The sequence below is a fragment of the Protomyctophum bolini genome (assembly GCF_963924005.1).
Source record: "Protomyctophum bolini genome assembly, chromosome: 3".
Taxonomy (NCBI): Eukaryota; Metazoa; Chordata; class Actinopteri; order Myctophiformes; family Myctophidae; genus Protomyctophum; species Protomyctophum bolini.
The window spans coordinates 33,967,421-33,978,761 of record NC_137864.1 but is presented as its reverse complement, the minus strand read 5'-3'; the positions used below and the strand labels follow the sequence as shown (position 1 = coordinate 33,978,761).

Here is an 11,341-nt window from a genome sequence, read left to right as displayed (position 1 = left end):
CCCCCCCCCCCCATGATGGAGTCTGAAAAGGTGTGTTTTCAAACTACGGCGGAAGATTGGGAGTGATGCTGCAGTTCTGACTGCAATGGGAAGTGCATTCCACAGTTTTGGAGCCAGAAGGGAGAAGAGTTTGGGACGTGTGGAGCGTTGTCCCGGCGTTTTTAGTGAGAAAACGGCTATGACTCTATGACCATTTTACTTGTTTGTGTGTCTGAGGCCACAGGAGTTCATAAGGAGAGAACTCACATTATATGATAAAGGAGTGAAATCGGAAATGATTAAACAAAACATGACTAAATTGGAACTATTAAATTGGGGCTCCTATAATTTAGGAAAGACCACATTGGAAACATATCCCCAAGAGTTCTTTGTGTTATCCTTTTAGCCTGACTTACAGTATAGGCTACCACATGATTTTGTATATTGTAATCAATCATTTATTATAGGTATCTTTTGTTTTGGCTAGATTTATAGAATAAAAAGCATGAATAATTATTATAATCTATTGTATATTGTGAATTACTGGAAATGTAGTGAACTGATTGTATATTGAATCTCATGATACTGAATGTATAATACATATACTCAACAGTGTCCTATAAGGCCATGAGGGAGGGTCACTGTAATAGTGCAGTGCAGGACAATCAAACAAAACAAAAATCTAAATGTATGGTTTAAATGCTGGTTTATTATAATGTACTTTCATCATTGTCATCTCATGGCTATATGGCTATGGCTATTAACAGTTGAAAAATGAATGAAAAGTGGTCTCAATTTATTCTGAATTGCCTCAGAAACAAAGTTCTGTGCCATACAGTGTACACAGCTGATAGTAAAGATACTAGACATTGAATAATTAAAAATGTATGACATTGACATGGCTACAAAAAGACAGCAACATTTACCATATTCACAGTCAGTTATTAGCACCTTTTTCTCTTTGTATGATGGAAGAGACAAAAGGTCACTTAACCCAATCCAAGCCAGGAACGTCAGTTTACGTTTTAAGCACTATAAACCCCTGTGCCAAGATGTAATTTTACGTCTTTTTTAGAGCGGAAGTTGACATAAGATAACCTTGGTGATTGAACTTCTTACAGTTAGCCACTGTAGGCCTCCTGTAGGCCTTTTTTACAATAGAAACACTGGCACCTGGTCTGCGTTTCTATTGTAATGTATTGGGATGGATTGTGTTTGACCAAACAGTGGAGGTGAAGCAGTTCAAAACATGACTCTCTCCAGAGACAGCGTGCCATATGAGGCAACACAACTTCGCTAATGAATGCACAACTTTGCTGCTGATAAATAAAGGGCATGACTCACACTGTAAAAGTAGTCAAGATTTCATTAAATACAAACCAACTGTACGTTTTTATGATCAAAGAGCACCAGTTTATTGACCAGTGAACAAATAGAAACTGTAAAATGAAAATCTGCTATTCATGTATGAATAACTGATAAAAAAATGCAACAAATATTACAGCATTGCAATGATCTTTCCTCATACACATCACAAAGTAAAATAGATATCTGTGCATGTCACAGTTGAATCCAATCGACTGTAGTGGCTCAAGTCAGAACCCGCTTTGACTTAAAGGGACACTTCACCCTTTTTGCAAAAAAATATATGTTAATGACGTTTAGGAGCTTTAGAACACTTTCCTGGGGGGTCTTTATGTGTGTAATATGTGGTTTTAGATATTTTAGATTGTAGCAGTGAGCCTGTTGTCTCTGATGTCATGGACACTGGGTTCACTTCCTTCCTGGACTACATGTTGTCTCAGTAAAGCCCACCACACACCGTCTGCGACCGTGTGCGGCGCGTTGCTGCGCGGCGCCACGCGGCGCCGCCTGGAAAATAGAACTGTGTTCTATCGGCGCGCCGGGTGGCGCGGCGCGGACGGAGCCGGTGTGCGTTAGGTTCATTGAAAATAATGGAGGCGGCTGTGCGCGCCGCGCGGCGCCGCGCGGGGGACGCAGCCGGTGTGTGTCGGGCTTAAGACAGCTCTCCCCCCTATCCACAAGGAGGAGCAGTGCACCAAAGAATTATGGGAATTGTAGTCCAGGAAGGTAGTGAGACCAGTGTCCATGACATCAGAGACAACAGGCTCACTGCTACAATCTAAAATATCTAAAACCACATATTACACACATAAAGACCCCCAGGAAAGTGATCTAAAGCTTCTAAACGTCATTAACATATATTTTTTTGCATAAAGGGTGAAGTGTCCCTTTAAAGACCTTAAAATAGAGGCACGGGGGTGGGCAGGCACAGATTGATTCATTATTAGACAGTACTATGTTTAAAGGACTGCGGTTATACACCTTAACTGATTTTGTTTTTAAAACAAACAACTGTGAACATAATCCACCAACTGGCCAATAGTTAGAAAACATGATTATTGCCGTAGTTACCAATTCTGAATTTCAGCTGAATTCAGGGATTATTTGAGGAGCATCATCACACTGATCACCACATATAAAAGTACATATAAAGTCAACTTTAGTTTTCAAGTAATTGTTGACAATAACACAGCATACCGAGACTAAGAGTGTAAAAAGAACGGGATAGTGCAGTGCAATTCTTTTTTTTTACCAAGCTATGTCAAATATATCGATTGTGGGTTTTATCACACACACACACACACACACACACACACACACACACACGCGCATGCTTTGTATTTGTAACAGTATATTACCCTGAACAACTGCTGAAATTGGGGCGGCAGGTAGGACATTTTATGGTATAGCCATGTCCTACACCTACAGGATGAAATCAGACAATTGTGGGACATCTTCTGCACTAAAATGTACTCAGCTCCCCTCTGTACTGTAGCACCATGACATCCATGAGGATGGTTTTGCGTTTCGCTACTTGAGCTTGATAGTTATAGTGCACTTGTCAGAGCAATAACCGAACAGTTTAGACATTCCGTATCATGGTCTGAGTTCACCCGTTCCAATAACTTGGACTAGCCTTCCCCCAGTCATGTGGAGTTACCTGAATTGTGAAACTGTGTTTAGTGGTAATAAACACATGGAATCAGTTTTACCACCACAACACATACCACAGTGAACGTTTTTGCTTAAAGTTTCCGTTACAAATGTAAACTAAAGTTATTCCAAAACAACAAATACCACAAAAACCCCAACACAAACCTAAAGCCTGAACCTTGATGAGGGAGGCTTGCGTCTTCTTTTGGAGGAGGTGGCATCAAGGGGTGAAGTACATCTCTTTGGTCAACATCGACACAATACATGGTATCTGCTTCTTGGCGTCAAATCCTGGCGCGTTGGAGGCTGACTCGTACTCCACTGCCACCTTGTGGTTGACCCGTGTCAAGATGTGCAGGAGCTCCAACTCATCGCCATATTTGCTGATCATCTCACAGAGCGACTGGATGAACCAAGACCCAGTCATTGTGTTCCTCCAGGAGTAGTAGCCTGGAGAGACAGATATGGGACAAGATGACATTGATTGACTGGACCATTCTTTATTGGTCAAATAGAAAATTCCTGCCATGCAGACAGACAACAGCTCTTTAAAAAGGGGCAATGAAAAGATTTTATGTATAAATAACATAAGACACTGAAAATGCAGGACAACATCCAACAACATCCATTCATATCCATCCAATTACGCAAAACAAATATGTGACCGTACACGGCGTACAATAACAATGCAATAAGTTACAATACCTATAGTTACGGCCACTGTCCATGGTGCTGATCCTGCCACAACCCATGCTCAGTCTCTCCCTCAACATTCTGCTGTGCATTGTAGGTGCCATCCATTCCAGCTAAATAACTGTCTGGGCTCAACTTCACATCACCAAGTCTTGTATAGAGACTTCACACAGTAAAATCGTGCTTTTAATTTAACCCATTTAGGACTGAGACCAGATTCTACAAATGTCTTCTAAATCCTCAGTTTTCTGAAAAACCTCTGTTTTTATATCAGTGGTTCTCAAACTATTAATGTTTTTATAGCACCTTTTTAAAACAATGTTCCAAAGTGCTGCACAAAGCAGGGTAAAAACTAAACAAAAAACATCAATGAACACATAAAGTCAAAAAACAAAAAGCAAATACAGTAGAAATACAGTATATTTAAACAATATTTAAATATGTACATTGTACAGTCAAGTAACATTTGGTGTAGAGATAGGTCTTTAATTGAGATTTAAATACAGGCATGGAGGGTGCTAGCCTTAGCTGTGTCGGCAGTGCATTCCACAACCTAGGAGCCCGGGCGGAAAATGCCCGATCACCACGTGTAACTAAGTTAGTCATAGGGACATCAAGGAGGGCCTTATCTGCCGATCTAAGGGTGCGTTCAGGTTTGTAGGTAGGGGTCATTCCGTTTAAGGCTTTATAAGTAAGAAGTATTTTAAAATCGCACCTGGAGCCCACAGGCAACCAGTGAAGGCCAGCTAGTATGGGTGTGATATGGTCCCGTTTTCTCGTGTTTGTAAGTAGTCGGGCGGCAGAGTTCTGTATGAGTTGTAGACGGGAAATTGCTTTTTGTTAAGGCCGGAGTAGATGGAGTTGCAGTAGTCGAGGCGTGATGAAATTAGGACGTGAATTACTTTTTCAAGGTCAGGGGCTGACAGGAATGATTTAATTTTGGCAATATTTCTCAACTGAAAGTAGCATGATTGAACAACTGTGGTTATTATTTGTTTATTGAAGGATTTCATGTCAAGGACCCCAGAAGTTATATGTAATTGGTTACCCCCCCCCCCCCATCTGAAAATATGTTGGGACTCCCCAGAAGCAACGTTATGAGTTAAAACGTTTGCTGTGCATGAATATATAATCCAAGAATTTCACACATTTTCACATTTCTGCACTCTCAAGAGTTTCAACTGCTAAAATGAACACTGATGATTTTACTGTGCAGTTCTAGTAAAACCATTTGCACCACATTACTATTTAATCGCGGCGGTGACATGGATACTGTTCATGGACATCAGGTTACTGAATTAAGATTAAGAACCATACATCCGGGAGCATCCCCCCACCAACCTTTTAAACAAGGTTGATGTTTCACTGTGTTTAATAGTAAACACTATATGAATAGTTTGATGCAAAATGCTTGACATGGAAATGCTTGTTTATTCATCACACTCCCATTGTGTAAAAGACCTTTACGATTAATACCACCCAAGCCTAAAAGAGAACAAGTCCAAACCTGGGACTGTGGAGTAGCCGTAGAGGAAGTCTGCTTCCACTGGGATCTTCGTCATGTCATCTGGTCCACTATCTGTCTCAATACCTGGGTCTAGCTCTGTGCCACGGCAAGCCTATACGCACAAACACACAAATCATCATATACGTAATATTAGGTAAAGTCCAAAAATATCTCTTTGCATTGGTGGTATCACTGCTATGAAGAAGATAATGATAATAATGACAATAAGGAAAAGGAAACATAAAGGTTTGCATTACCTGGATGAAGAACATTTTGGGCTTCCCCACCAGCGATTTGCAGCGGTCTCCTCTGAACAGTGACGTGAGGCTCCTCAGGTCTACTGGCCCGTCGGTGCCATAGAGCACACCTTCGTCTCCATGACTTAGCATAACGCACACAAACGATGCTGAACCACTGTGGTCTGCTCTGGAAACTGACCAGGAGAGAACATTTGTTTTCTCTATTAGAATAGTTTTAATCTTTGACAGCATTTTTTGCTAAGTATAAATGGACGAGAAACAAAGAGTGGTTATCAATGCCATGTTGGCAAAGAGACAACAAAAAGGAGAGATTTCAATTTGATCCCCTAGTCCACAAAAGTAACTTCAGAGTCAAGTTTAGAACGTGGCGTCAGTAGGCACTATAGACATCTACAAGACATATAACCATTTTATTTGTACTTACAGGTAGTCAAAACGTGTTTGATCTGGTCAACAGACTGGTCAGTGTGAACCTTCACACTATAACCCAGTTTACCAAACACTTTCATGACGTTGGCTGCATCCACATCCGTCCCATTCCGTTGATTCATACCTTTTGACAATGACAGGGGGAACACTGGTTTGTTTCTTGGGACATGTGGAATCAGTTTAATCAGCCTTATGTGTACTAAGGAGCTGTCTTGTGACAAACTATGCGAGGCTGGTATTCATCCTTGGACTTATGTGTGTTAACAATCAGAATATTATTATATAACTATTACACTAAAATATTATTTACTGTGTTTTGACTTTTGTTTACAGGCCCTTGAGCAGGCCACTTATCATCACCCAAGCTGTTTAGTGGCCACCAATATAAGACCACTGTGGTTGTACTGAGCAGCTCCCAGCTGTTAAGAGTGTGTGGCTCTAGCCTGGATAAATAAAGTCTAAAAAGAAGAACACTAACTAGACTGTTAGTTCTCAAAATGTGTATTGCAAGATGTTCCGGTGCATCGCCACATAAGAAACAAGGCAGACCACTGTACTAGACCACATAACATTCAGACTACTAGCATTGTGTTTTCTTCTATTATAAGCTCCATTTAATATTGTAGTGTATTGCATAAGCTATTAGGTATAACAACAGAACTATGGTCCCACACAGAAACATCAGTCATAGACAGGATAAATACAAGCAACCAATTGTCTTTGCAATACAATGGCTGTTATAGCCAACCTAAGACACTGAAAGATAAAGTCAGCTTAAAACATACTGTACTTCTAATAATCACACTGTCGTTGGAATAGAGCACTGAAGCCCGACATAATTTACACATCCTACGTGTGTTCCAAATATAAACAAGTGATCCCGGCGGTTAGTTACATTTTCGCTAGAAGGTAGAAATATGAGTGACTGACACACAATTGAGAACCATATCCCCGATAATATCGCTGAGACACGAAAAACTTCTGCGACCCAGGGGATGAACGAGTGCCGTCAGGACTTCGGTACTCTATGGCTGCAACAATTTAGTTTGGAAAATCTGAGCTCTTAGCTCAGTCGTAAAAAGTAGTGTTCCTTGGCTGACGGGTCAGGAACCAAAGATAGGTTATAAGATCATATGATTTAAAATGTATCTAGAATCTATTATTATACTATAATTTACGGAATCCGTGGGTGTGTATGTGTCACACAAAACGTGTCCCTGATAGCGTTCGGTCTCATATAACAGGTGTGCAGAGCCTAATGGCAATTCGAACAGAACAACAGTATCCGATAACCACAAAATCATGGATACCTGTGAGGCCTGAGAGAGATGTGTAAATAAATAGATAGATAGATAGATAGATAGATAGATAGATAGATAGATAGATAGATAGATAGATAGATAGATAGATAGATAGATAGATAGATAGATAGATAGATCTGTATTTCCATTGCTTGCACAAACAACAAAATTCAGTTGATCCGTGTGTTCAACGAAATTCTGAAATTATCTGTGTGTTCTGGAGATGTCATTCATCGGCTGATTGGCAAACTCAAACCATCGCCTTCAACAGAGTGGCACATCATGCTTGTGCTGCTAAGCCAGTGTCAAGGTCCCTGGCCTGCACACAGAGCGCGGTTTTCGGATTTTTAGCGGAGTTTCTCCATCGGTTTTCCGAATAACACGTCCAGTGTGCAACCACCTTAAGTCCCTGATTGGCTAACTAACCCGACCTGTCGGCTGAAATGATGACTGGCCGAACTTTGCATACATTTGTGTTGCAGCAAAGTAGTATAAATGGAACTGTTCCTAACATGTATAGCCAGGCCAGCGCCCTCCAAGCATATTTAATAGTACAAATTTTATTTAGTTAAAAATGCAGGCTACTATACTATACTATACTATACTATACTGGCTTCATGATGAATCCAAAACGTAGGTCCCACTTGCAGAAGCTGATCGTAAAGACATCCACCGACTTAAACTCAGCAAAGATGATCTAGCTAGCTAAAACAGTAGTTACCTGTTCTCCTATCAAAGTTCTTATTGTTGATGATGACACACTGGCCAATGCTGGGGTATTTGAGGCTATATCTGAAGCTGTGAGACTGGGGCTTGGAATCCACTTCCACTGCTGCAGGGTTAGAAGAAGCAGGCCCTGTTGATCTGAAGAAAAATACATCATAACCATGCCTTAATGAAGAGATCAACAGTAATTACTTGCGCAAGCAGAGCGCACAAGTATTGTGGTCGTGGTGACTTTTTTACGCGTATGCTCAGAGGTACATATACTAGATGTTGATGGTGACGTAATTAAGATATGTTTCAATGTCGGGTTATAACTGGCTGTCGATGGTGACGTAATTAGGATATGTTTCATTCAATGTCGGGTGAATTAAACGTAATGTCTGTATATATGTCTATGTGTATACATGTATGTATTAAACCTATCTTTATGGTAGCAAGACCTCTCGCCCTTGGCGAGCAGTCTGGGCAATTGGTCTAGGCGACTCGCCAAAAGGGGAAGTCTTCTCGCCAAAAGGGGAAGACCACTGGGCCCGGGGCGAAATGTCTTCACCTTTTGGCGAGTGGACTTCCCCTTTTGACGAGTGTTTTCTTCACTTTCAGCAACTGCAGCCTTTGCTAGCTACTGTGCTAAATCCGTCTTTTATATGATTTGATCAATCCATGACATCCATGCGGGTGAAATCCGTCGTTTATATAATTTGATCAATCCATGACATTGTTGTTAGAAGAACAGCTCAAATATTGAATGTGAAGACATAGTGTAGTACAAATCCTGGTGTGATCTTCTTAAAAGTGGAAGGATCATAACACACGACACACGTCTAAGGTATTTTTTCCCCTGACTTTGTTGGTAAGGTTTTGACTCTTTCACATCAGTGCACGGCTGATTCAAGCCATGCATTTAGGCCGTAAAAAGGTACCTAACACACGTTGGTTAGAAAGGCTTCTTCACACACACACACACACACACACACACACACACACACACAGTCACACACGAAGCAGTAAAACATCGCATTTATCAACTTTTCGCTGCGCGCCTCACAAGGCTATTGGATTTATTTGTGCTTCGTCTTTGCACAATGCACGTATAGGTAGGCATACATTGTGTAGAGCTGATCTACAGGCTGACAATGTGCCCCACATAATAGCGTATTCTTGGGACTGCGTGTGTGTGTGTGTGTGTGTGTGTGTGTGTGCGTGCGCGGGCTGATGGCATTGCTCTCTCCACTGTCTTTCTGTGAGTCCCCGATGCACTATATAATTTGAAAGTGATCATGATCAACTCGGGATGTATCTTTGAACACTCACAGACCAGGGGGGTCATCAATCATCACTGCATACTGCAGCCTGCTCCACGTTTTTTGGGGGGGATTTCGGAGCTGCAAAATGCAAGAAATAACGCACTTTGTGTGCAAACTCCTCGGTGCGCCTTGGATATGAGCGCCTTGGAATTGGAGCGCAATGGAAATGACTAAATGAGCATGCTCAGAAAGTCCAGAATTAATTTACATCCGAAGCAGTCGAGTAAATTCGAGTGGTAAGTGGTGGTAAGTCGAGTGGTCTTCCCCTTTTGCCGAGAAGGCTTCACTTTCTGGGGCGATTGGTCTTGGCGACTCGCCTCGGAAAGTAAAGACTTCTCGGCAAAAGGGGAAGGTCACTCGCCAAAGGTGAAGTCCACTCGCCGAGGCGAGAAGTCCGGTATTCATCTTTATTACGTCACCATCAAAAGCCATTTATACATATCTTAATTACGTCACCATCAACATCTAGTATACTATATATATACCTCCGAGCATACGCATAAAAAAGCCAGCTGACCACAGTACTTTCAATTTACATACACATATACGTTCAGGGATGTAAAAATGTAACAAAATCAATGGCCAATGGAGCTTTTTCAGGGCCTCAAACCCATTACATTTTCGCTGAAGGGCCCCTGGGAGCCAAGGGCCCCTTGGCCACGGCCTCATTGGCCCAATGGCTAATTTGGTCCTGCATATGTTACATGGCTGTAATACCCATTGGGTTAAAAACAAACAAATCTTCATTGAAAATCTGTCCGGGGAGAGCAATATTTAGTGTAACATATGTTACACTGCGAATGCAAGAGGACGCGGACCTTATCTTGGTCCCGCAGGCGTTAATGTTTAGTTAACAGATGTACACGCTCACAAAACATCGCGTGACTCGCGTTTGTGAGCTTGAAGATCTGCTATTTTCAGCGCCAAGTATTAATCGTTCCAGACTCCATAGGTGTATTCATGGTTCATGACGCTCGTACTTCACGAGCGTGAAGTAATCATCATGACAGTCATGTTTCAGGGCTACCATAGGTGTAGCCTAGCCCCACAAGCAGAACCCAAATGTAGTAAAGTTTCTGACACTTTTATGACTTTGCAAAGCTAGGTCCAATCATAAAAGCTTTCGGAGGGTTCCGAGAGGGGCTAGGTGTAGCCTTGACATAACAAAGATCATGAACTCACTCTTGTCCATCCCCTCGCCTCGCATCTGTGTGGTCTTCTCCAGTTCTGCAGCCGTTTGACATGATTGTATTAAGCAAAATAAAACGATTGCGTTAAATAATTATATTATTTTAATTAGAGCTATTCGCACACTGTGTTCCTCTGGTAACTCTTTTGTTGTCTGTCGTGTCTGCGTCGCTCGCATCCGTTATCCGTTATCCGTACACGTGATACACACAAGAGTAAACACGTGATGACGTCACCACCAAGGCCCAGGCAAGAAGGAGCGCTTGTTTTCAACCCAATAATAGAGTGTCATTTTGGTGCAGTGGTTGTTCTCCCTGATGTCTGTCCGAGTGTACAAGTGGAACCGTCAATTCGGTTCCATTTGTACACTTTCTGATTGAGTACTTTATTAACAGTTTGCAGAAAAAAGCACAGGAATGTATAAGAGACAAGGTCTGCTATAAAGAGACCAAAGAAACCCTATATGCCTTGTCCATTGGGGAAAAGAAAGCTGCACACTCATCTGCTGCTCCAACATCATGTTACTTTATTCACAGCCAAGGCTCTTCATCTGGTCAAAACTGACCAGATTGGCTCAAAACGTCGTCAATAAAGTAACATGTTGGAGCAGATGATTGTGGGGTTCTTTCATTTTCTGATGTTACTTTCGAACTTGCAGCACCTCTACTAATAAGTGATGTGCGTATTCTATTAGTTTTTGTTTCCATTGTGGTCTTTCATATTCAATAATCAGAACACTCACTGTCTGCTGAGTTACAGACCTCCTGGCTGTAGACTAAGGAAGGTCCATTTTTTGGAACCCCCTCCTCAAGGATCTCTGGGGGTCACGGGGCAGGGGCCCCATTTTAGAGAATCACCTATCTGGAAAATGACGCATATAAAACTGAACTGACTGAATAATAATTAATGGTCAATCTGCATGATGGGTCTGAAGAT

At 41.7% G+C, this 11,341-nt stretch overlaps 1 protein-coding gene across 3 annotated transcripts; it reads right to left on the bottom strand.

The window, feature by feature from the left end:
- Nucleotides 1–1,369: 1,369 nt before the first annotated feature.
- Nucleotides 1,370–10,571, bottom strand: casp3a (caspase 3, apoptosis-related cysteine peptidase a). 3 transcript variants are annotated; one of them, XR_013963833.1, is made up of 7 exons: nt 10,400–10,571; nt 7,909–8,051; nt 5,882–6,010; nt 5,455–5,630; nt 5,198–5,309; nt 2,919–3,447; nt 1,370–2,874 (listed from the first exon to the last, which is right to left on the bottom strand). XR_013963833.1 is itself a non-coding variant. In XM_080759888.1 (6 exons), the coding sequence occupies exons 1-6, from the start codon at nt 10,459–10,461 to the stop codon at nt 3,218–3,220; spliced, it is 852 nt and encodes a 283-aa protein (XP_080616014.1). In that variant the 5' UTR covers nt 10,462–10,571; the 3' UTR covers nt 1,370–3,217. The 3 variants fall into 3 exon arrangements, 2 of the variants coding, with proteins under 2 accessions (XP_080616014.1, XP_080616015.1); XM_080759888.1 differs by having other exon boundaries at nt 1,370–3,447; XM_080759889.1 differs by lacking the exons at nt 1,370–2,874; nt 2,919–3,447 and adding an exon at nt 4,181–4,497.
- Between the last annotated feature and the right edge of the window lie 770 nt (nt 10,572–11,341).